Below are 25,881 nucleotides of genomic sequence, written 5' to 3'. Positions count from 1 at the left end.
TAAAGCCTTCTCAAACCACAGTATTCTACTGAGACTGCCACCAGTGGAGCTAATTATGCAGTTTTAGGTACTCATGTTCTCCCTATGGACACCTGAGTTCCATCAATAGCACTGTCACAGTTGGGGAAGCAGGTGGACAGTAGAGTTTTCCCGTAGTGCACCATGTTCATAGGGCTAGAGTGTCAACATTGGTCAGGGGCACTAAGCACTTTGGGATATGTTAGCTCTGACTCAGGTCTGTGCACTGCAGTGTGGATGTCACAGCCCTAGGTTCGAGTATGGGTCAGAAAATTCTTAACCTGGGGTTAAAATACAATGTAGATGCTCAAGACCAAGGTTCCCTGATGTAGGTCAGCTGACTCAAGCCCCACTTACCCTAGGCTTACACTGCTGTGTTGCATATCCTAAATGTCCTGTATTTGGTTGGGGGAGTTCCCCTGGTGCAGGCATTGTCAAAGACAGCTGTGAAGGCTGCTTTCTAAGGGCTCATTTGTAAGCCCTGGTGTAAAGGGCATGCCAGGGGTAGGACTAGTGAATGTAGAGATGTGTTAGAGGTGAGGGCGTAATGTACAGTACTGCTCTGCTAAGACTGCGAACGGCACTCTGGTTCACACAGCAGTGTCGGGATGCTGCTGTAACATAGACAAGCTTCCAAGGTGGCCTAAATTATGCTGGGGACCACTCTACTGGAGCAGCCCAGGAGCAGGCATGTCCTGGACTGTGAAGTCTGTGCTGCTCCTCTTAGAGGCACAGCACAAAATCTCGCCATCAGTGTTGATTCATAGATAGGAGTTGACAATAGACTACATGTACTTTAATGTTAATGCTTTTATTTTTTCTCTGGGACGAGTGAGAATTTTGTATCTGTGAGTTTTTGGTGACTATGGATTGTGTAGTTTTGTTTGTACTACATTGTAAGTAATCTCTGTTTACTACCACACAGAATGTTTTGTAAAATATTCAGATCAATAAAAAGTAAAAAGCCTGAATCCTTGATTGTTTGCCACTTTGATCAATGTAATATACAAACTGGCTACAGTGGATGATGGTCTGAAAGACTGACTTAGAGCTCAGAAACAGAAAGCTGAATTCTGAAATGGCAGCTGCAGAAGAAACAATTGAAACTTCTCAGATTGAAATATGCCCCCTCCATTGTTACACTTAAATGAATAAAAATAAATTTTCTTAATATGTTTCAAATGTATTAACTGCCTGTCCACCTGCAGCCCCACTGTGTTTCCCCAGAATCCCCTATCCAAGGCCAGAATTTTCATGGCATGGTGCCTCTGTCCAAGTTGTTTATCAGTGAAACCCTAATTTTGTTTAGTGATACAAGCTATTAACATGTGTTGGGTATCTCATGTTTGCCAGTATTTGGGACTGAAGCTGGTGGATATGATATTCAATTAGTTTCCAATGTATCTGTTAGATTGTAAACTCTTTAGAGCAGGGCCCATTATTTGGTTATAGTCTTAGCTTTATATATTATCTAGTACAGATGACCTCTCCAGTCCATAAATAGGGCCTCTTGGCACCACTGCAATACAAACAATGAACAACAATTGAATAATATATTCAACAAAGCATTTCTGATAAATTTTAGAGCTATTTGAGTAGAGCAAAATACACCTGAAGAATAAATTATGTGACAAAACCATTAAATTTGTCAAATACCTTTCATTAATATTATATTACTAGCTCTATTTGGTAAGGGATTGCATCTAATAATGAAACATGAATTTAGCTCATGGTGAACTTTCAGTCTGGGAAAATATATAACAGTGTTTCTGTCATTTTCTGAAAAGTTTATAGGTGAGTTTTGTACACTGATAGTTCGTAACTGCACATAGTTTTTGTTACACAGTATCTAGATTTATGTAGATATAACTGTATTTGCATTGTTAAGGCATACATTGTAATTAAGTTAAGGAGAAGAAAGTTAGCAGAAGACTGAATTCTGCAATAATCTACTAGATGTGAAAATGAAAAACATCTAAAGTGAAGTAGGGACCCCTATCGGTTGTTCTCAGGAGGCTGGAAACACAGTGAGTTTGCACTTCGTTTGGTATACCCTATGGTTTTGGAGTATGGTGATGCCCTGGTGAGCAGCTGTCCTCCCAGCCTCTGCCTGGCTCCCTAGCCATGGATCCAGTTCCTCATGGAGCTCCCACAACAACAAGAGCTTCCATGAGGCTGGAGGAGAATGCTGAGGAGCCAGTTTCCCATGCCTGTGGAAAGTGAGAGGAGAATTTTGACTACAAATTTTATTACTCAGGTGCTTTGTGGCAATCCTACTCTGTCACTTTTAGCCCAACTGTAACAAGGACAGTCACAGTGCTAAAACAAACCCCCCTATACCACAATGCATCACAGTTAAAAATAAAATATCCCAGCATTCCAAATAACATGTTATTTTTTTAAATTTAATGCAAAATGCTATGCAAATAAACATGGCCACTCACTTCATGATAGTGCTTTGAAGACTGCTTGAGGCATCAAGAAGGCCTAGTGGCTTGAAACACTGGGGTGTGAATCTTTAACACAATTCATCTCGTCACTGCAATAACAAGATCTTTGGCACAATATAACTGCTCTGATTAATGCCTAATCAATATGTCACATGAATTTAAAAGGTGGTGTGAGTCACACCTATGTGGTATTGATGCTGAAAAACTGGAGGAGTCTGACAGAAATACTGTATGCAACACAGATTTGTCTATTCCATTGGGCCTCTAAGTGAGTTGACCATTTCGTGGTTGACAATGATGTAGGAGAATGTAGACCTTTGGGACCTTCTTTCCAAAAGTCCTAACGTAAGGTCAATAGTTTTGTCCCTCGTTAAAGAGGTTTTCTCCAAAAATCTCCACTCTTACCTATATGACACATTGTAAGTCAGTATCATTTTCTATTAAACTCAATTTTTTTTTGAATGACATCTGAAAACATTGTAATAGAAATTTGTGACTTCATTAAAAACAGGGACAGGTTTAGTATTTTTAGACCATACACACACACATTTTATATATATATATATATATATATATATATATAAACTGAGAATAACAGTAATCATAATTAATAGCTTTTATATGGCATTTTTAATCAGTAGATCTCAAATTGCTTTATGAAAGAAGTCTGTGGAGTGGGCTAAGAGGAGAAGAAACTGCACCTAGAAAGATGGTGTTTCTCTATGACATAATCCCCTCCTCAAAGACATGGGTCTTTAACAGGTAAATTAATGCAAATCCTGTGAGTATCATCTTATCCAGGTAACAGGAGTTTCACTATCCTAGCACTAGAAAATCTAGTTGAAGCACAGAACAACTGACCGTGTCTTTTGGATATCCTGAGATCTGTGCAGAACTTGAGATCCACTGGTGTTGGTGCCTGAACCTTGTGGAAGTTCAAGTTACACATTTAATTCATATGAAGAGGACAAAATGGCTTTATAATAGGAAGACTAAATAATGTAGAATCGATAATAGACATATTCATCAAATTAGTCTGTTACTGATTTTGAGGATGTTAAATCTTCTGTCTTTTCTCCCCTTAACTTATTTGCCCTGTGTGGTCTGTCTCGAATGAGCAGCCTTGTTCTGCTGCTATGTAAATAAAGAGTACTTTTCTATTTTGTAAAATTTATACAAGGATGTGAAAGGATCTCCATATTGGGCAACTGTATCGGTGTGAACATATATATGAAAGATAATTTTGAGATTCCTTTAGTTTGTTACTGCAATGACAGATCCACATATTGAAATACATTTGGGAGGCAGGCTTGCCTTTTTTTAAAACAGACTTACCAAAAGCTATGCTTCTGAAAAACAACTGAATTAAGATCTTTGCTTAAAATTGGCTTCTTGGTGCAATTGTTTAGCTTTTGCCCCATCATTCTCCGAATTAAAGCATCATCTGTATTTGGAAATAACTGTTTTGTGATTCCTGCAAAATAAAGAGATGACATTTATGAGACCTTCAGATGAAAGTGCCAAATCAGGGAAAATATTAAGTGTATGGTCCAAGTTGCATCAATTGGGCTTATAAAATTTAAACATCCAAAAGAGACTTACTCTACTCTTTTCTGTATTTGGCCTCTTTGCTCCCCTTGCCCACTGCTTTGCCTGGTTCAACAATTTCCAGTCTGGTTTTCTCCTTCCATATCCCTAGTCCTGCTCTTAGTTTGTTGGGCAACTCAGAAGGAAGTTCCATGACCTTGATGACTTTCTGTACTATATACTTCCTATATATACACTCTGCCTTTCTTACTTTATCTCTGTTCTCTTCCTTGCCAATTAATCTTAATCCTACCCTCTCATCCACTCCCATGACTGCTCTTCACCACCTTTGTCTCTACTTACTTCTTCTTCTTCCATTTCTGTTCTTCCGGCTCTGTCTGCTCAGGGGCTGACTGACTTCTCTGAATGCAGCACTCACATGACCCAGCAGGAGCGCTCTACTTCCTACTTCCCTGACTCCCTCACCATCCTCACCTCCGCCTTTGATTTTATCTTCTTTTACCCTTGTGTCCCACTATGAAATCTTCTAGCATCTATTTTCCTGAAACTCTTTGATTGGCCAGCTTGTTCCTATCTCCTCACATATCCTAAAACATCTGACTTGCTCCTCATTCCTTCTCGGTCTCTTATCAGTTGGTCTTGCTGTTTTGACTCCTTCCCATCTGCGTTCAGGCATATTGTTTCCCCTCACCTAACAAAATCCTCCTTTGACTCCCGGTCTCTTTCTGTAGCCTCTCCTTTATTTTTGAGCTGTTTGTCATCATCTTTCTTGACACTTCCCTATTTGGGGTCTGTGACTTTATAGCCTTCTTCCAAAATTCATAATTTTATGCCAGACTGTCAGGAAGATTGATCTCTCTGAGGTCCAATGATATTCAGTCCATGTACTGAGTCTGGTCTCCCCCTTGGCCATCTTCCATCCACAATCATTTCAAGAGCTGTACTACTGATACAACTCTCCAGGCTCTGCTGGATATGCCCCTACTAAAATAGCCTAGCCTCCCTCAACTTGTCTTCAACTAGAGCAACTCACATTAAGCCCCTTCTAAGCTCATTTTGTTTCCTGTCACAGAGTGTTCAACCATTTGACCATCTCAACATCTTCATTTTTGTGTTGGGCATGCTTAGCTGTCATTTTCTTCTTACCTGTCTGACTGCTCCTTCCATGCTGCATTTGATAGGTCCCCCATCACCTCTCCTCAACATGCTGGTGATTCTTAGGGGTCTGTCCTTTGTCCTCTCCCCTCCTGGCCCTCTTCCCCCCACCCACTGACACTTGGGAAATGGATGAGGTCGCCAAGACCTCTCCTCTTACCTCTGCTGATGACTCCTCAATCTACCCACTTATCTGTCCAGGCTTTCATCTCTTCCTAGCTCTCTGATACTTCAAGAATGGCGTCATGGTTTTTAAAAACTAAACATAGAAAAGACCTAAATCTTTCCTCCTACGAACATACTTTCTCTGTCACTTTTGACAACTCCAACTTCCCTGTGTCACCTAATGCTAAAATCAAAATAAACAAACAAACTTTGGAGTTATCTTTAGCTGCTCTTTTCTTCTTCTCAACTAAAACTAGGTACTTCCCTTGTCACTCCTGCTTCTATAACACTTCTAAAATTCACTCTTTCCTCTCCATATGTGCTGCCAAAATACTCCTTCATGCCATGACTATCTCACCTACACTACTATAACCTCTTTCTTTTGCTTCTCCCTACTCCAGTCTAGTCACCACTTTGACAACTAAAATAACCTTCCTTTTCTACACTAGAACTGGGTCACTCCCTCTCTCTTTTGGCATACATTTCAAGCTCCTTTTTCTCCCTTTTAAGATGACACCCAGCTCTGTCCTGCCTACATTTCACTGCCTGTTGCTAACCATCTTGCCATCCTACACTTAAAAGAAACAAGGTAGGAAGAATAGTTAATCTCCTATTCCCTCTTTCACATTTGGGTCTTTGTTTTTCACATTGCTCCTTAAACCTGAAATGAACCACCCTTTCATGGGCATCAACCATCTTCTGTCTTTAAGCCCTTCTATTAAGCCCTACTTTATTTGCCTTCCTTTCCATTCCTGTGCCTCACCCAATCTTACCCTCTTTCAAAATATCAGAACTTACCATGTTCACTCACTACAGAATATAACTAGCATTATTTATATTTATATAAACTCTTGTCCTCTCTTTGCCTACCGTTTAACTATTTTAGGTGATATTTTTAGTTTCCGTAAAGCACCATGCAATATTACAGTGCTATACAAATGTTTAATAATAAATATTAATAATTCAAAATCCACATAATAGGAACAAAAGGTATTTTGCTTTTTACTGATTCTGCACTTTTAACAGTAATGAGATAAATGTGAAAAGACCAAAACAAATACAAATGAATTAGTAACATGAATATGGCAGTTGAAAGTGCAACGAAAAATAAGACACGGTGCCATATCAAGTAATATAAACTAGTCATCACCTATGATTTCCTGAACTTCATTCTGATTCATTGCTGGTTTTGCTGCTTTATCCTTTGAAGAGGAGGATTTTGCACCTGTCAGACTATGCGTGGCCATGTATTCGTGTGTATAAAGGGCTTGCATCAAATCATTTATAAACTTTTGAGGCTTGCTCTTGTTACAAAGGGCAATCTGCCATTTTTCAATCTTGAACTGAAAAATACGTCATAGACATGACTGTTCCAATCCTCACAAAATACAACCAAATGTAAACATGCTTTTTTTAAAAAAATATTATTTCCAATATTTTAACATTTTCAAAAGCAGCATCTGCACCAGTGCACTCAAAACTGTGTGCCCAAGTTGTGTGCACCTCTAATTTTGGAATTGCACATGTAAAATACATTTTGCAGATACAAGGCAGAGGCCAGATTGTGGCGCCTTACTCATGCTGGTGAACGTTTTCTCAAGCAGGCTCACCGGTTTCAATGGAACTACTCGCCTCAGTACCTGCTCACCAATGTTAGTAAGAGCTCCAAAATCTGGACCTAGGCTATTAGCTATCTAATGTAGCTGCTGTTTGCATGTAGAAATCAGAGTACTTGGGCTCCCCCAAACTTGGGTTTACAACTGTAACCCATGTCAATTTAGAGGCAGGGTTAAGACCACTTAGAAAATATGGACCTGTATGCTTATTTGGAGATGTCAGGGTAGATTTTGTACATAACAGTTGTAATATTTAATAAAATCATCATAGCTTAGTAGTTTTAAATGGATTTTCCCTGATTTAGGGACATGTGAAATAAAGTCCATACAATTGATCTGTACGGATTGGCATGACTCAGTACATTGAAACGTTTAATTATATTATGAATGCAAAAACTAATGGAGTTATTATTTAATTAAATCTTTACATTGATATTTTTCCTGTACAGATTCTGTGCCTGTGAGCTCCTGGTAATGCTCTATTACTATAATGGAACATCTGGAACCCAGGTCGCGCGATCCAAAATCAGAGTAACTCCAATTAAGTTGTGGCCAATCTCTTTAACATGGGCAGAAAGACACTCTTCTCCCTTTGTTTATTTATTTATTATTTAAAAAAGAAAGAGTTAGACCTTCTTTCATAACTTTAAGGTCATATTTTCCCCTCAGCTCTTTGAAGTTAATCAAAGTCCCCCCTGCACAGCCAAGCATAGGATTTATTCCCTGAATTGAAAAGCATTTCATACTGGTCCATGCTCTGTCCTCACCCACAGACATGAAAATCTACTGAAGTCAGGGGATTTGCAAAATTGTACCTGAGGGTGCACTGTGATTCACTGTGTCTAATGGGAAACCTCTCACACACAAAAGGATAATGATTATTTATTCATAAATTCCTTAAGTATCCTAATTACTGTCTGATAATAAAAATTATCATTACTGAAGTTTACTTTTCTTTACATCAGGGGTAAGCAACCTATGGCATGCCTGCCAAAGGCGGCATGTGAGCTGATTTTCAGTGGCACTCACACTGCCTGGGTCCTGGCCACTGGTCTGGGGAGCTCTGCATTTTATTTTAATTTTAAATGAATCTTCTTAAACATTTAAAAAACCTTATTTACTTTACATACAACAATAGTTTAGTTATATATTATAGACTTATAGAAAGAGACCTTCTAAAAACTTTAAAATGTATTACTGGCACGCGAAATCTTAAATCAGAGTGAATAAATGAAGACTCGGCACACCACTTCTGAAAGGTTGCCAACCCCTGCTTTACATAGTCTCAATAAACGTTGCACTATAACAACTTTTATTTAACTCTTATTGCTGAAATAAGCTTTCACCTAACCTGTTTCTCAGGCTGTTGTTCCTCTTCCTCCACATTCAATGCTATCGGTGAACTGGAGTTACTGTGGATAGTTGCATATGAATCTGATAAAGAACTGTTTGATGCTTTCCAGACAGTGTGTGAATGAATACTGGAGGCAGATGTGGTCACTCCCCCCTTGAGCAGGGCCTCAGCCATACCTACCAGTTCCTCAAAATGTGTGACTGCCTGTGGCAACACTGAAATTGGAAAGAGTGATCACTAAGAATAGCCACTGATGCTACTAAACTTTGGTTTAGTTTCATGTATACAGGTATTTTTGTAACCAAACTCCTGTCGCAGTCGTAAAAAGAACAGGAGTTGCAGTCTCCTTTTAGACCAACCCCAGAAATCAGCAGAGATATCATTAGAATGGTGTTTTCTTTTTTTAAACTCCTTCCACGTCACCAAATAAACCCCACAATGGAGATCAGGCTTCCAATATAAGCAGTGTGCTAGCTCTCTGCAGATTAATAAAAGGAGCCATTGGTTAACACATGCCCACTGTAATGCTGACCTGACTGTTTTTCATGTCTTTCTCTTATACTGCTTTCTCAAAATACGTACAGCACTACAAGATTAAAGAGTCTGGGCCAAATTCAGAATAGTTAGAAGCAGGTCCAATTCTATTCACTTGAATGGAGGTATGTCTGGCTGCATTTGACCTTTTATTTCTTGCTATAAGAAATCCTTTAAAATGTCCCCTTATTTGGTCAACATATTATTTACACAGATGAGCTTTTCTGGAGTGAGTCCATTACAAAGATTACATTCAGTGGAGTGGCAAAGCATGATCCGATGAAACACTGTAAGAGATAAAGAGGAAGCAAAAAGCACAGTAATTAAACTAATAGAAATTATACAGCAAGGGGGAAATATGAGCACTCAAGAGGAAAGTAGAAATAGACCTAGCAATTTAAATAAAATGGACAGACATTAACAATCTTTTACTGGACCAACTTCTGTTGGAGAGCGAGTAAGCTCTTTCTAGGTAAGCTCAAAAATTGTCTCTTGCCAACAGAAATTGGTCCAATAAAATATATTACCTCACCCACTTTGTCTCTCTACTATCCTGGAACCAAAACAGCTACACCACCGCTGTATCCAGATATTAACAATATCACATTCAACCTGAAAAAATGGTACTGATACATTTAGAGAAAAACAATCCAGAACACAAAGGTAAAATGGGTGAGGGAAGACTGAAACAAATTAACAATGAGAGAGGACTAGGTAGACAGTGAACTGAACTGAGTATGTGCTTGCAACATCATATGGTGACCAAGGGGGAAAAAAACGTTATACTGGGTTGTATATATGGTGGCAGGTGACAAACCCTATTTAAGCAGCATTTGTTCATCTACATTTTGAATCCTGCATATAGTTTTGGCTCACATATTAAGAAAACAACAATGAATTGGAGCGGGATCCAGAGAAGACTAACAAAAGTGATTAAAGTTAAAAGAGCGAAATGAATATAAATTAGGTAAAAGATTTCAAGGCATCCCCTAGAAATAACTGATGGTTTTCAAATGGAAGAAATTGTTTGGTTCAGGGATGAATAATTAGAACCGAAGGGATAGAACTAAGTAGGGGAAATTTTAGAATATCAAAAATTGCCAAACAATAACGTCAGTTAGACTTTGATCAGTGGAGTCCCAGTTGCTAGAGTTATTCACACTTACCTACAGTTATACAAGGCACGTGGAAATGTTCTATGAGGAACAATCTGGCTGATTTAACAGATTTTTTTCCATCTTTAAACTCAGTGATCTCATGGTCTCTTTTTAAACTGATTTAATCTATGGGCTAACTGGAATTAAATGCTGTAGTTACGCAGAAATGACTTTTTTTTTTATTAATTTGGAGCTAGATCTTGACAAGTGCTTGAGCACTCACAATTCCCACGTAAGTGTCCTCACAACAATCAGGGCTTTATGTGCTTTCAGCTCTCCTCTTTATCAAAAAGTGTCCATTGTTTCATGTTCTCTGTTTATATATCTATCTATCTATCTTCCTACCGTATTTTCCACTGCATGCATCCGATGAAGTGGGTTTTAGCCCACGAAAGCTTATGCTCAAATAAATTTGTAAGTCTCTAAGGTGCCACAAGTACTCCTCATTCTTTTTGCTGATACAGACTAACATGGCTAGCACTCTGAAACCCATTTTCCCGAAGTTTACCTTGAAGCATGACCAGTGACTGCCGTAGGCGACAGTTTTCTCTCATACTGTCTGTCAGTTTCCTTTTCAGACTTTTTATTTTGGCACATAGTTCCACTTTGGATAACTGAAACAAGGGCTCCTCATCATCACTGCTGCTTTCGCTGCACAGAAACGCATTTCCAGAATATGGTTCTCTCTGAAAAAATAAATAAGTTGTGCTATAGAGCAACAACAGAAAATAAAAGTATCTACTATTAAACTCTTTGGCTAAAGGTATCTATTCTATTTACAAAGACACACAAAGTATAAATATGAGTTCACTTTAATAATCAACTTAACTAACATTGATATTGTAATTCAATTTACAATCAAACTGGTTGACTACAATATTAACAATACTTAACTTTAATACACTACTTTATGTCTCCAGCACTATATGAATATTTACTAAGATAGCATCTTTCAGTGGCACTAAATTCACTTACAATTTTATATAATTTTTTTTTAAATGTGAACCTCAGCTTTGTTGTGGTTCACAGCTGCAAATTACTGATGACAAGATGTTGTACCTGTTTGTTAATTAAAGATGTTTCAAGTTGACTCAGGATGTTGGCAGAGGCAGAGGCCTGTAATTTCTTTCTTTTTATACTCTTCATCATTTTCCCCTGAAAACAACCGCATGATAATACATTTGTGCTCGCACAGTGCTTTCTGTCAGAAGATCTCATTGTACACTACAAACATTTATTCATTTTGGCCTTACTGTGTCCTTTGAGTAGAAAAAAAATGTCTGTATCTCTTGTCAGTTCTGAGATCCATGAGTTCTCCTGAGTCCATGGCAGACGTCAGACGCCATGACCCCTGCCCACTTTATAGTATTGTCAGACCCCTCTCATACTGGGGATGATGCAGCTGTGAAGATTCTACATACGTTTTCTCCTTCTGCAACTTCTGATAAGGATGGAGGGAAGATTTGGACCTGTGTTATCAATTACCCCAACATGTCATTGAGCTAAGGCATGTGAAGCCTACCTTTGTCCCCACTGTCAACATACACATACTGTGTACCCAGAAAAGTCAGTAACAATGGACTGGAACATTATACTAAGGCACAAAAGTAACAGGTTCACACCTGGGAAAACAACAGAGACTGAAAACCCACCTGCCCTTTGTCCAGGTCACTATCTTCACTCTCTGAGAATATCATCTCAATCCTCTTCCTCTTGCCTTTTCCAACAACTTGTATTTTTGTAATTTCATCTGCCTGCAATATCTTTTGCATCATCTCAACTAGCTCTTGAGGGTCATCTGAAGTGGAGGAAAGAGAAGTCCAAGCAAATGATACTATTCTGCTAATCATCTAGTGACATCTGAAATTAAATTCTTATAAATGGGCTGCTTTGCAGATGGACTCACCACTCATGTACACTACTTTTACTAAATGTTTCTCTGTCTTCCTTTCTCCCACAGGCCAGTTAACTAGCACCTGCTCATTTGGTTTCAGGAGTCCTTCTAGTTCACTGCTGTCATTGGGAAGATCCTGAATCCATGAAGTCTCTCCGATTTGTAGTGAATTATCATTTACAAAATCGAACAGCGTGAACTTTTTCATTTTTAAGAGATTTTCTTGTCACACAGCCACAGCCTGAAGAATTTCATAGGAAAAATAATTATTTCATCATGTCACTGGAGTACATGAAGCTTTACAAACAGATTTAAAAAAAAAAATCCAACCCTCTCCTCCTTGGATTTTACAATCTGTCGCCCTCTCTGTGTGAAAATAACCTGTATAGAGGAAGAGAAAACTAACCAAGTCTCCTGCGAAATCTTCCTTCAAAAGGGGAGAGGGGAAGAGTTTGCCTAGCATACATACAGCCACAGAAGTGGAAAGAGATTTGGTCTCAATGTGCAGCAGCAATCAAAAAAGCGAACAGAATGTTAGGAACCACTAGAAAAGAGATAGATAATGAGACAGAAAATATCATATTGCCTCTATATAAATCCATGGTACGGCCGCATCTTGAATTCTCAGTGCAGATGTGGTCGCCTGATCTCAAAAAGCAGCAAAGAATCCTGTGGCACTTTATAGACTAACAGACGTTTTGGAGCATGAGCTTTCGTGGGTGAATACCCACTTCGTCAGATGCATTCACCCATGAAAGCTCAAGCTCCAAAACGTCTGTTAGTCTATAAGGTGCCACAGGATTCTTTGCTGTTTTTACAGATCCAGACTAACATGGCTACCCTTCTGATACTGATCTCAAAAAGATATATTAGAAATGGAAAAGGTTCAGAAAAGGGCAACAAAAATTATTAGGGGTATGGAACGGCTTCCGTAAGAAGAGAGATTAATAAGACTGGGACTTTTCAGCTTGGAAAAGAGACGACTAAGGGGGGATATGATAGAGGTCTATAAAATCATGATTGCATGGAGAATGTAAATAAGGAAGTGTTATTTACTCCTCATAACACAAGAACTAGGGGCCATCAAATGAAATTAATAGACAGCAGGTTTGAAACAAACAAAAGGAAGTATTTCTTCACACAGCAACACAGTTAACCTGTGGAACTCACCACATTGCCAGAGGATGTTTTGAAGGCCAAGACTATAAGACAGTTCAAAAAAAAAACTAGGTAAATTCATGGAGGATAGGTCCATCAATGGCTATTAGCTGCGATGGGCAGGAATGGTGTCCCTAGCCTCTGTTTGCCAGAAGCTGGGAATCAGTGACAGGGAATGGATCACTTGATGCTTACCTGTTCATTCCCTCTGGGGCACCTGGCATTGGCTGCTGTTGGAAGACAGGATACTGGGGTAGAAGGACCTTTGGTCTGACCCAGTATGGCTGTTCTTATGTTCTCCAAACCTATACACTATAGGGGATCCACTGAAGAAAAGGGGCATTCATACAGAGGGTCTCTGCCTCCACACTACTACCTTGTCTCCTTATCTGTCTGCTGCCCCCTGACCACTATGCCTGGAGTTTGCCTCACCTTATAGGGTCCTGAATGCAGAGGTAAAACCTCTGTGAGATAATATAGACTCCAAAGGCTTAAAGGTACAAAGATGATAAAAACTTCAGACAATAGTTTATCCTTGCAACTTGAGGTATACGTATTGTGTATGCTATTTAAAGGGATGTATGACTAAAAAGACTATTAGTCATACTATGGGCACCAAGATGTACAGTACACTTAGTCATATAGGAGCAACCCAGAACACCAAGGATAAGTGACTGGATGGAGTCTGACACATTCTGGCAATGGAAAAGTTGACATATATATGAAATGACAATCTCAGGACTATTAGACAGTTGGGCTGCCTTTTATGAACTAGATTAAAGGCTATAAGGAGAACACAGAACCAACATTTACACACACACACACCCATTTCTTTTACATTAGACTCTTAAAACAAAGGAAGGAAAGGACTATTTTAATTCTCTTGGCAGTACTGAAAATTCATGGGCAGGGGGAAGAGAAGGAACAAAATGCAAACTGGAGTAGTTTATATTTTAGTTTGTTCTATTAAAAACAATGCAACATCATTCAAATGGGAGCAGATTATTGTTAAATGGATTACTACAAATATAAGTCAGTTCATATACATGTATTACTTTCTGAAAATATTTTCTACTTTTAAATGGTCATTAGAATTTTTAGAAATAGCTATGGGCTTTTGCCAAACTTTATTCTTCTCATGGACACATATATGGATCCATCTATCGGTTCAGGGAGGTACATCAGTTTTACAAACCAGTGAATGTATGAAGGCCCAAATGTGATAACTGAGTGATTTGTTTGATCTCATTCTGTGTAAAGGTGATCTGGTGGTGTATGCATGGGCTGTCATGTAGTTAACCAGGAGCTGAAAAGGAGCACAATTGTTTGAGGCTATTATGCCAGAGTGAGGTCTGGCTCAATGCTCTAAAAGGCAATTCACCCCTATACGGAGGGCTAGCACAAGGCCTGTGAACCATGGAAATGCTTCAGAAGAGCTGGCCCTCTGCACAGGGATATATTTTGTCCTCTTAATTTTCAAAAGACCAAATACACTCCTCTCAAAAGGCTTAATGATATGATGCTCTAGTGTAGGGGTTGGCAACCTCTGGCACGCAGCTCGCCAGGGTAAGCACACTGGCAGGCCGGGCCAATTTGTTTACCTGCTGCGTCGGCAGGTTTGGTGGACCGTGGCTCCCACTGGCTGCGGTTCGCTGTCCCAGGCCACTGGGGGGAGCGGAAAGCAGCACGGGCCAAGGGACGCCAGTGGGAGCCGTGATCAGCCAAACCTGCTGATGTGGCAGGTAAACAAACTCGCCCGGCCCTCCAGGGTGCTTACGCTGCTGAGCCGCATCCCAGAGGTTGCCGACCCCTGCTCTAGTGATAGCTACTAGGCTGAGAAAGAAATTATCCTTAAAAAAAAGGAATAAGAATTATCATTAGTACTCTCCATGAAGAGTTTGTTGGGTATGATATGAGTAGCATTGTGTAGGACTGAGTTGTACTTCTATTTTACATTTTTTCAGGGAAGTGCAATTTCATGAGATTACATTTTCTTTAATATGAATGCAAAGTACTCCACTAGGAAGGAACTGTCAACTGCACACACACAAAATGGGAAATGGCTGCCTAGGAGGGAGTACTGCAGAAAGGGATCTCGGAGTCATAGTGGATCACAAGCTATATATGAGTCAACGGTGTAACACTGTTGCAAAAAAAGCAAACATCATTCTGGGATGTATCAGCAAGAATGTTGTAAGCAAGACACAAGAAGTAATTCTTTCACTCTACTCTGCACGGTAAGGCCTCAGCTGGACATTGTGTTCAGTTCTTGGCGCCACATTTCGGGAAAGATCTGGACATATTGGAGAAAGTCCAGAAGAGAGCAACAAAAATGATTAAAGGTCTAGAAAACATGACCTATGAGGGAAGACTGAAAAAAATTGGAGAAGTCTGGAGAAGAGAAGACAGAGGGAGTCACACAGTTTTCAAGTACATAAAAGGTTGTTTTAAGGAGGAGGATAAAAATTGTTCTCTTTAATCTCTGAGGATAGGACAAGAAGCAATGGGGTTAAATTGCAGCAAGGGAGGTTTAGGTTGGACATTAAGAAAAACTTCCCCATTGTCAGGATTTGTTAAGCACTGGAACAAATTTCCTAGGGAGCTTATGGAATCTCTGTCATTGGAGGATTTTAAGAACAGATAAACACTTGTCAGAAATGGTCTCGTTATCAGTTAGTCTTGCCTTGAGAGAAGGGGACTGGCCTAGATGACCTATTGAGGTCCCTTCTAGTCCTATACTTCTATGATTCTCAGAACAACTAGAAAGCCCCAGATGATCTGAAAACACCCAAAACTTTACACGTAATGTCTGGGGAAAAGGAATCCACAAGTCATGAATCACTAGGAGCCTGATTCTGCTGCTCTTACACCTGCTGAGTACAGGTCTGTCGCATCTTAGGTGCCTTTAACATGCGCGATTTCAGGTTTACGTGGTCAGCAAAAACAAGAAAAAAACAAAGAGAAAAATAACAACTTAAAAACATGGGACTCTGCCAGAAATTAGAAAATAATATTCAGGGCTAGTGATTTGTCACACAGTTATGGATTGCATGACTTCTCTGATTTTAGGGGGAGAAGTCACAGAGCTTTCAGGGCTGCTTTAAAAGGCATCTGTGCTGTGCTGTGCTGCTGCTCCTGCTGCTTTTGCAGAGGTTGAGGCAAGAAAGCAATGCTTAAGAGGTGGCAGAGGCTCTCTAGTATCCAGTTCTCGAATCAGCACGCATCCAGCTGTTTTAAATATATTAGACATGAAATGGTTTAAATCAGTTTTATTTCAACATAAAAAACACTGAGTAAAATAACACAACCTTCGATTTCTTTGGTATTTCCCCCCCACCCCACTGATCTCTTCACACAATTTACTGTGACAAGCTAGAGACCCTCAGGGATAAATACCTACCTGTCTGTTGGCATCTTCTTGAGAAAGTAATTAAAGTGGTTGGAAAGGTAGAACAAAATATCTGTAATGAAGAAAAGAAAAAATCCAAGATCCTGCACCTATAGAAGGAAAAGGAAGGCCAGTCTTGCAGTTCTTTCACAGGAAAAACTCTCACTGGAGTCAGTAAAAACAATGAGGAGTCTGGTGGCACCTTAAAGGTTAACAGATTTATTTGGGCATAAGCTTTCATGGATAAAAAACCCCACTTCTTCAGATGGAGTCAGTGTGCGTCTTGCTTGAGTAAGGACTGGATGATAGGATGCATCATCTCCAGGAGATGATGCATCCTATCTGACAAAACAGATCACCACAAATGTAAAACAAATGTGTACACACCCTGGTTAGGGACACTAGTTGTTGCTTGGGCAGAATAAGAAAGAATCATAGTAAAAACTGCCAAATTTTTTAATTTTAAAAAAATGCTGAAATGTGACATTTTGATAATTTATAAACTTTTTTCCTCAAAACCTTTTCAAAATGGGAAATGTGTTGAAACAGATCTTTTCCAGAAAACAGTTTTACTTTCAATGAATCAGCATTATCCAATGAAAAAATGTTTGGTCAATAAACTCCAACCAGCTCAACTCATAAGCCTGCATTGTAGAAGAGGGCAGCTTTATAATCCGTTCCAGCCTCCAGTAGCTCCACTGGTATAGGACTCCAGGGAGAGGCTATCTATGCATCTCCCGGCTGCCTTAGATCAGTGGTTCTCAAACTTTGGTATTGGTGACCCCTTTCACACAGCAAGCCTCTGAGTGCGACCTCCCCCCCCTTATAAATTAAAAACACATTTTTTTATATTTAACACTACAGGCAGTCCTCAACTTTACGATATTTGAGTTACGACCAACAGCACTTAACAATGTTTATAAATTGTCATCATGTTTTGACTTTACGACGTTAGTTTCGACTTTACAATGCTCGATCTGACATTGTTCCTCTTTGAAATTCAAGTTATGACATTTTCAACTTAAGACACAATTTTCAGGAACCAATTGTGTCATAAGTCCAAGGACTCCCTGTGCAGGTGAAGTGGGATTTGGGAGCGGAGCCTGACAGCTTGCGATCCCCACGTAATAACCTCATGACCCTGTGAGGGGTTATGACTGCTGCCTTAGACTGTTCCATCCTGACAGGGTCTTGGCCACTTTTAAAGCTGTACCAGCTAAGTCCAGTGCCACCATTCCTGCTGGACTTTCTGCTTTTGGAGCTTGGAGTTCAGAATCTACCAGTCTAGAATGAATCTGGTCTTGTGTTGTCAATCTTTTTTTTCTCTGCTTTGGGAGGCAGATTGAGAGTTTTGGTAGATTAAATCATTTAACTGGAAGAGATGTAATTGTTCACTAATATTACAGTGTGCAGTTACTAACTGCAGAAGGGAGTTGTGTACCATTTATTAAAAACCACACTTGCATGCTTTTGTAAGCAAGTTACTTTACAACTGCCAGATTCTCCGTCTGAAAACACAAGCTACCCATTTCATAACTACTGTACCTGAAAGTTACTGTTTATTTCTCTTGAGAGACCCTAATCTATCTCTAGTTTCTCTGAAATCAGATAGCCTGTAGAATTAAAAAAAAGGTGGAATCTGCCATTTACATGCAGTGTAGAGGAAACATATATTAAATGGATCCCTAATTTTTGCAGACATGCTCACATCTCACATACTAAACAGACATTAAATATACAATTTTGCACATACAATACTGTTACTAAGTAACCAAGAAAGCCAGAATAAGAAAAATAAACACAAAGGTCTTTGTAAAGACATCTCCCTCCCTGTGGCTGACACAGTCTTTTCCAGTTCCATTCAGCAGGAGAGCTGGCAGATACCACGATGAGATCACTACTTCGCTTTCCTCTCAGTAAATGTAATGTAAAGTATTACAAATTTACAACATGTGTTTTTAGCCACTCACTGAGTCTGAGTCTGTTCTCACTGAAGTCAGTGAGAGCTTTGCTACTGATTTCAACAGAAACAAGATCAAGCCCACAACATACAATCCTATACTGTATACCTGTTTCCTATCCTCCCAGGATTAATGCCTACATAGAAAAGATTAAACTCATAGTATTGCAGTGAAACATGATAATTCTCAAATTTATATATACTACCATTGTTAACATTTTATATTGACAGCCTTCTGGGTCCAGCCTTTAATAATCCCAATTCTCACTGGAAAGTGCTCTGCTAACCAGCTACCAGCAGGAGGGTAGAGAGCTGGGTCTGCTGCAGCCAAAACCACTTCACTCAGCGCTAGGAAACTGGTCCTATTTAAGAGTTTGGTCTCCACTGCTTTTTAAACTGAATTTCCCAAGAAAATTAAAGATATGGGTGCAAAATATCTTGGACTAAAGTAGAAACTCAAGAGAATTTAAATGGCCTCATAACAAGTTTATAATTAAAAATAAGGCCTTATTTAACTATTTTATTTTTCCAGTTCTATGGTCTAATTCTGTTCCCACTGAAGTCAGTGTGAAATTTATCATTCACTTCAGAGGGAGAAGAATTAGGCCTTCAGTGAGGAATGCAGAAGTGCTGTTATTGCTCAAGAACTTTATAGAGTGATATCATAATCATTTTATGGGAAAGAATGATTTATGTAGAAGCAAAAATCCACAGCTCTAAAGCAAGGTTTATGGAGCCAAGACTTCCCAGAAACAACAGAGATATTTTGTTATGCATTTAGCTGGAAAATTAGGGGAAAAATCTATCAGAATTGGAAGGGACCTCAGGAGGTCATCTAGTCCAACCCCCTACTCAAAGCAGGACCAATCCTGAAACAGATTTTTACCCCAAGTCCCTAAATGGCCCCCTCAAGGATTGAACTCACAAGCCTTAACGTAGCAGGCCAATGCTCAAACCACTGAGCTATCCCTGCAGAACTTTATAGATCCTGTAGATACATTTAAAATTACCCCATGTCCACTAGCAGGGGGTATGCAAGTGAAGCAAATTTTCAGGGCAACGTGTGAGGGAATTTAGCTACACAATTCTTACTATCAGTATCTATCAACTGTACTTCTCCATAACTGAATTATAATGGATGGTTTGGTATAACTGGCTGTGAAACATTTTGAGATACTTCTGTGTGAACTGATGTTACTCATAGTAAGCCATATGATCTTATTTACATAGGTAGTCTCACTGATTTCAAAGTCACATTGGCATTTGAAGTCGGAAGGACTATCAGTAGGCAGGGTTTGGCCTATACCTTGTACTGTGTGTCAAAAATCTTGATTCTGTGAGGTGATTATTTTTCATTGCAGTTTCCTGCATGCTGTGAGCTTCAGCAACCTAAAAATACCTTGACAAATTAATAATTCCTAAATATACCAATGTCCACCATAAGAACAATTCTGTTTTTAATTATAAGGTTGAAATATTTTCTTTGAAAATGCTCTAGTTCCTGCACCAAACCATCTACCTTCTTTTGTAATCCTGAGAGATGACAAAGGAAAAATAATGGATTTACTAAGCAGAACTATTTAATAGCTCGAGGATTATAATATTATTTTAAAATTAGTAATTCATTTAGCTAACAGCTCAATATGTTGTGCAGACTCACAAAGATTGGGGAGATGCCTTTACTGAACTCAGTGGTTTACTTTCATTAGTCGACTTTCAAAGAAACGATCAAGCAAGACTACAAAGAAAGAGATGTGGTACATTATCTTAATTCTGCATATTGGATAAATATCTTAAATAAATAGATATCTGACAGCTCTGTAATAGTATGTCTACAGTCACGTCTACAAGTTCAACTTGTATTTGCTCAGGCACAAATTGACAAGCCCATCACAAATACCATGTGCCAATGGGTACAGACTGCCAGCTAGAGTAACATTATGAATAGGAGTATGCAAATATTCCTTCCAAAGTTCTTCCAGTGGAAGGACAATGTCACCAAGAGAAGTTTTACCACAGACAAAATTAGGAACAAGATATAAACTTAGCACTTGCTCTGAGAAATGGCCAAACAGTCAAGAGACATTCCTCTAAACCACCTGTTTTAGAATTTGTTCTGAAAAGGTGAATAAAAGGCTGAAGAAAACATCAAGACATCTTTCCATAACTTACTAACCTACTTTAAAATTTGGCTGGTAAGAAGAACCTATGACCAGCCTTTCTGAGGGAGTTTAAAGCTGGTTCAGACTAAATACAGTACATACCTCCATCCTTCATATTCCACTACATAATAAAGATGCTCTAAAACTATGGTGATGACTGCAGTACAAGAACATATATAGAAAGAACAGAACATTCTAAATGGCCCAAACCTGTTTTTACATGACAACAGAAGCTATCCTATTTTGCTGAGCGACTCCATTTTAAAGAATTATTAACAATGACATACACCCTTCAATTATAAGAGCACTGCAGAAAAATAGGGGCTAGCGTATTCAAGGCTGCACTCATGTCAATATCAACAGTCCAATGGCATTTTGACTGCCGACACTCATGCGTTATTTTTTGGCTTCCCTTGGTAAGTGATTATACATTTAGAAGGGCTGCCTGGTTAATACTTCAAGTGCCTTCTCTTCTACTCCAAATCCCCTGTCCAAAAGTCCTCTTCATGGCATAATACCAGCAGTAGGGGATAGGCTTGATCACCACCAGTTAACTAAAGAAAAAATATTCTGTCTTAGTACCCAGAAGTAGCAAACCAGTCTTTTTACATGGATCCAACCCAACAGAATATAACATACAAGTGGTTACACTTTTGTTTTGCGTGACCAGAATCCTGCTTTTGTGGTGCATAAATGGAGCAGATGCAGCAAAGATCCATCAGCTGGTACCTAGCTACACTAAGTAAATGCACAGAAGTAAATCATTGTAACTTGATGGAACATAAAGGACCCATATCCTGGAAAGTGTCACTGTAACAGGGTGGCTTGCCTTCAAGGACTGGAGGGCCTAGGCCTACCAACCCTGATTACAGTGGAGTCACACCTGGCTGTAAGAGTAGAAGAAAGCTACAGTGAAGAAGCTACAGAGTGAGAGAGAAAGAGAAGATGCAGAGAAGGGGATTTTTGTGAGAGTTTTTGAGATTGCCAGAGGCGGGAGGCGTGGCAGTATGCTATGGAAGACACACTTAGGACAGAGATCAAGACCTGTAGTGTAATTCCTTTGTTGTTTTCAATTGTGTGTTGCTGTATTGGGAACATGAGTAAGGAATAAAAGTCTGTTCAGAAGGGCCTGGAGACTGAAGCCTGGCCAAAAGTGGCTGTGAGACTGTTTGATGGGCATGTAATGGGACAGCCTCAGAAAAGGGAGAAATTGTTAGCAAAGTACTGAAATGGCATCTCCGGTCTCGAGCGGTGCTGAGTAAATGGCAACCCTCTACAACTAGTGTAGCTGGCAAGAATCTCAACTCCCCTCCCGCCAAAAGGGAAGTGGAAACTGAAGGGGTCACAATAAAAAAAAAAAAAGATGAAGGACACTGTCCTATTATTCGCAGAACAGAACCAAAAGACTCAGATCCTGCTGTTGACTTTTGCCAAGTGAACAAAAGCAGCAGGAGGTACAGTTTGTCACCCAGCAGCAGTGGCAGAAGTCTCAATGCAGTTTAAAAGCTGGCATCAGTGGCAGAAGCAGTGGAAGAGGCAGAGGCCTACTTGGAGGCTGAGGGCCAGACCAGGACAACCCAAATTTGGGGGAAACGCCAGTAGTGGGGATACTGTGACTATGAGAAAACCTAGAGCAGGCAGGTAGAAGTTAAGCCTAGCCCAGACCATAGTGCTTTAGAAGAGTGATCAACAGCTCACCTGCTCTTGCCGATTAGTAGCAATTCCACAGGGAATGGTAAATAGACCCAAGTAATGTGTTTTCAGTGATGGAAATTGGGACACTGTCAGAGGAACTGTCCTCTTGTGTAAAGTGACTTTGAGGGGACGATGTTTTAGCCATGTAGGGAGGCTGGGTCCCCTCCTAAGAGACCGTCTCGTCTAAGGAGGCAGAAGAGCCCTCCTGAGGTGTATTTTCCATGTGGAATAGAAGGTCATAAACAGAATGCTTACTCTTCTGAAGTCTGGGACCATGGCGATGTGGGATGTCAGCCTGAGGAGTGCAAGACAGAATGAATCTTGTTAAAAATGAGACATAGTACCCAGGACAGTCCGGCAAATGTCAGTGTCATGTAAAATTTGTTAGCTGGATTTTATAAACCCCATGTATCTGATAAGAGACAGTAAAACAAAGGGGTTCTGGCTTATCCTATAGGTACAGGAGAGTTTAAGGCCAGATCACCTAAGGAGAAAGGGTTTGTGAAAGATGCAATAGTTAGTTAGGTATGCCCCAAACAGAGAAGAGTCCTGGGAAGCAGGTACTGGGTCAGTGGAAAAGTGGGAGCCCAAACTGTGATCCAGGGGATTGATGTTGGGACTCAGACAACATCCTGTGGGCAGCTGGTAGGCACCGAAATGGTGAGGGTTGGGGAAACAAGGAAGGTGTGGATAGTTCAAACTCTCTCTCAGGGGACATGGGAGCAGTTAGTTGAGGAGCATCAGGAGACCCTAGAAAAAAAGAGATTGCCTGTGTATTATGGTGAGCAAACCGGAAGGGGAGAGAGCCTGGACAATGCATTCACGTGACTAGTGACACACATACACTGCAGGAAGGAGGGGAAGTTTTCTTCAGATAGAATTTGCCCTGGCAAGGCTTTAATGGGGTTGGAGTGGGGAGTGTAACATGGTGGCTAGCCCGTAAGGGCTGGAGGGCCTAGGCCTAGTCAACCCTGATTACGAAGGAGTCACATATGGGTTGGATCAGGTGGTTCCATTATAAGAGTAGCAGGAAGTTGCAACAAGGAAGAAGTTGGAGTGTGGGAGGGCAGGCTACAGTGAAGGGGGCTTTTGTGAGATTGCTGGAGGCAGGAGGCCTGCCAGTAAGCGATGGAAGGGATACCCTGGAAGACAGAGCTCAAGACCAGCCGGCTAATTGCTATGTTGTTGTTTTCAATTTTGGTTTGATGTATTGGGAACATGACAAAGGAATAAAAGCCTGACCAGAAGGGCCTGGAGGCTGAAGCTGGGTCAAAAGGGCCTGTGAGAGTGTTTGGTGGAAATGTCATGGGAGAGCCTTAAAGGGGAGAAATTGTTAGCAGGGCATGGCAGACGCACTCCTGATCATGAGGGAGTGCTCACTAAATGGCAACCCTGATACTGTCATCAAGAAATACTCGAGTTTCCTTCTGAAAGTGATCAGCTACAAGCATGCTGTCACTCAGTCTCTTGGAGCCTCCTGTGTGTCGAAATCACTTTTCTTTTATCAGCTGTCTACTTAGTAGCATATCACAGTAACAGACAGACTTCCACATTTACAGATGTTGGGGAGGCATTATTCCATGCTGTGGGCTTAGTTTAAGGAGCATTATCAGTGTCATCTGCATTTCAGGAATTCTGCAAGAGGACCACACTCCCTTCACTATAGTGACTACATCTTTAAACCCTGCAGCTCCTGCCTAACAATTAAAAATCCTTTTTTAATATACCTCATTAAATCTATTTTAAATCAATAAAATGGTATACATACTATTTTATATTTGCTATATGTAACTCCTTTAATGCCAAAGGATCCCAAAGCAATTTACCATTACATACACATTGTACTTCTGAAGTGCAGTTGCCTTGGGGCAGACAACTGCGACAAATGAACATAGCACAATAATGTATAGAATGGACAAATTTTAACCAAGGACACAGACACACACAACTTCTCTAATAAAAAAACAAAATAGTATCTTTAGTGGTATATTTTCTGCAGGGCTTAGACCAGCCTCCCTGTGTGGAAGCTCAACTTGTACCAGCATTTTTGCAGCCACAAAATGAATTGTGAGTGCACAACTGTATAAATGCACCTTATCTGATTTGCACCCATGATCAGGTTGTTGGAGGTGCTGCCTTTTAGATCTGCACCAACAACTGAATTGTGAGCATAAAAATTTTGGTACAAGTTTGATATGAGCAAATGGAACTTGCAACACAAAGCCACTTGTCTGAAAAGCTACCCTGTTTTTTAAAGTGTCATCTGGAAGGCCTACACATTGTAGTGATGGTTTTCCAGAGGCATAGTGGTATGGTGTTCAGATTATGTAGCCTGGGACAAATCACATAACCTCTCTGCTTTAGCTTCTCTGGCTGTAAACTGAGGCTAGCAATACTTATTTACCTACTTCACAGGGATGTCAGAGAGTTACTGTACATACTCATTCATTAGCCCATTCGTTTATAAGCTGACGCCCCAAGAAGGTTAGGTAAAAATAGCAAAAACTGTATGACCCTTTCATAAGCCAACGTCATATTTCAGGGGTTGGCAAATGTTGGTTCCCGGCCGTCAGGCTAAGCCACTGGTGGGTCAGGATGTTTTGTTTGGTTGGAGCATCTGCAGGCATGGAGCCCTTCAGCTCCCTGTGGCCATGGTTCACCGTTCCCAGCCAATGGATGCTGCGGGAAGTAGCTCCCATTGGCTGGGAATGGCAAACTGCGGCCACAGGGAGCTGAGGGGCTTCATGCCTGCAGACGCTCCAGGTAAACAAAATGACAATGTATTAGATATTCAATTCAATGATTCCATAGAGTTTAAAATCATCAAATTTTGATGTAAACCCATTTATAAGCCGACCCCCTCTCTTTGATGCATCACTTTTTTACCAAAACTATTCAGCTTATGAATGAGTATATACCGTACTTAGTGATTGATTGATTAAATAATGTGCTCTTTAAACATATAAAAACACTGCACTGAACCCTCAATTTAACTGTCTTGGAAGAATGAAGTGTTGAGGTGACCCTGCTGAGATTTGAACCTATAGTTTCAAATAGCATAATTTTTAAAATGCTGAGGACAAAAGCATAATGATGCCCATTATTCAGCAACGTGAATGTTGGAAAAATCCACACAGGATAGCACTTTCCTTTTTTATTTGTGACTTCAGGTTTTCTACAAACGATTAGATAATCATTCTACCAGTAAGGATTCTTTTAAACAGGATATAGTATAGTTGAGGGTATGTTAATGTTTCCTGCTTCTGATAATAAATCACATTTCAGGCTTTCTATTTTTATTTCTTATCTGTTCAGAAAAAAAGTTGAATAATCAGAGCTCAGGGAATTTCAATTTTTGGCAGTGTAATGCTGGATAAAACATTTTTATCAGGTCTTTTGAAATAAAACTCTAAATACTCTCCCAGAGACTCACTATACAACCAATAAAATCACAGTATCCAAGACATATTGTAATATATATGAAGGAAAAGGGTTGTACTTTTTCACTTACTCAGGTTTACAGCAATCTTAAACATATCTTCTTAATCAGTTTCATACATCCAGGTCACCAGATCAACCAATTATGTGACTTTTTTCTTTTGCAGAGAGTCTTGTTACTGTAAACTG

At 39.9% G+C, this 25,881-nt stretch overlaps 1 protein-coding gene across 2 annotated transcripts in view; it reads right to left on the bottom strand.

Annotated features, from left to right (window-relative positions):
* BEND6 (BEN domain containing 6) overlaps positions 1-25,881 on the bottom strand; it is a 37,643-nt gene that overhangs the window by 7,496 nt on the left and 4,266 nt on the right. The window contains exons 2-8 of one of the 2 annotated variants that reach the window (XM_032778404.2): positions 11,904-12,132; positions 11,650-11,795; positions 11,057-11,152; positions 10,506-10,683; positions 8,304-8,521; positions 6,487-6,679; positions 3,804-3,942 (exon numbers count right to left, since the gene is read on the bottom strand). In XM_032778404.2, the coding sequence (XP_032634295.1) occupies positions 3,804-3,942; positions 6,487-6,679; positions 8,304-8,521; positions 10,506-10,683; positions 11,057-11,152; positions 11,650-11,795; positions 11,904-12,099 (1,166 nt within the window). In that variant the 5' untranslated portion in view covers positions 12,100-12,132. Of the gene's footprint in view, positions 1-3,803; positions 3,943-6,486; positions 6,680-8,303; positions 8,522-10,505; positions 10,684-11,056; positions 11,153-11,649; positions 11,796-11,903; positions 12,537-25,881 lie in introns of those variants that run through there. The other variant, XM_075063732.1, reaches the window with a different exon arrangement.

This window comes from Chelonoidis abingdonii, chromosome 3 (genome assembly GCF_003597395.2).
Source record: "Chelonoidis abingdonii isolate Lonesome George chromosome 3, CheloAbing_2.0, whole genome shotgun sequence".
In the NCBI taxonomy this organism is placed as follows: Eukaryota; Metazoa; Chordata; order Testudines; family Testudinidae; genus Chelonoidis; species Chelonoidis abingdonii.
This window is presented reverse-complemented; position numbering and strand designations above follow the sequence as displayed.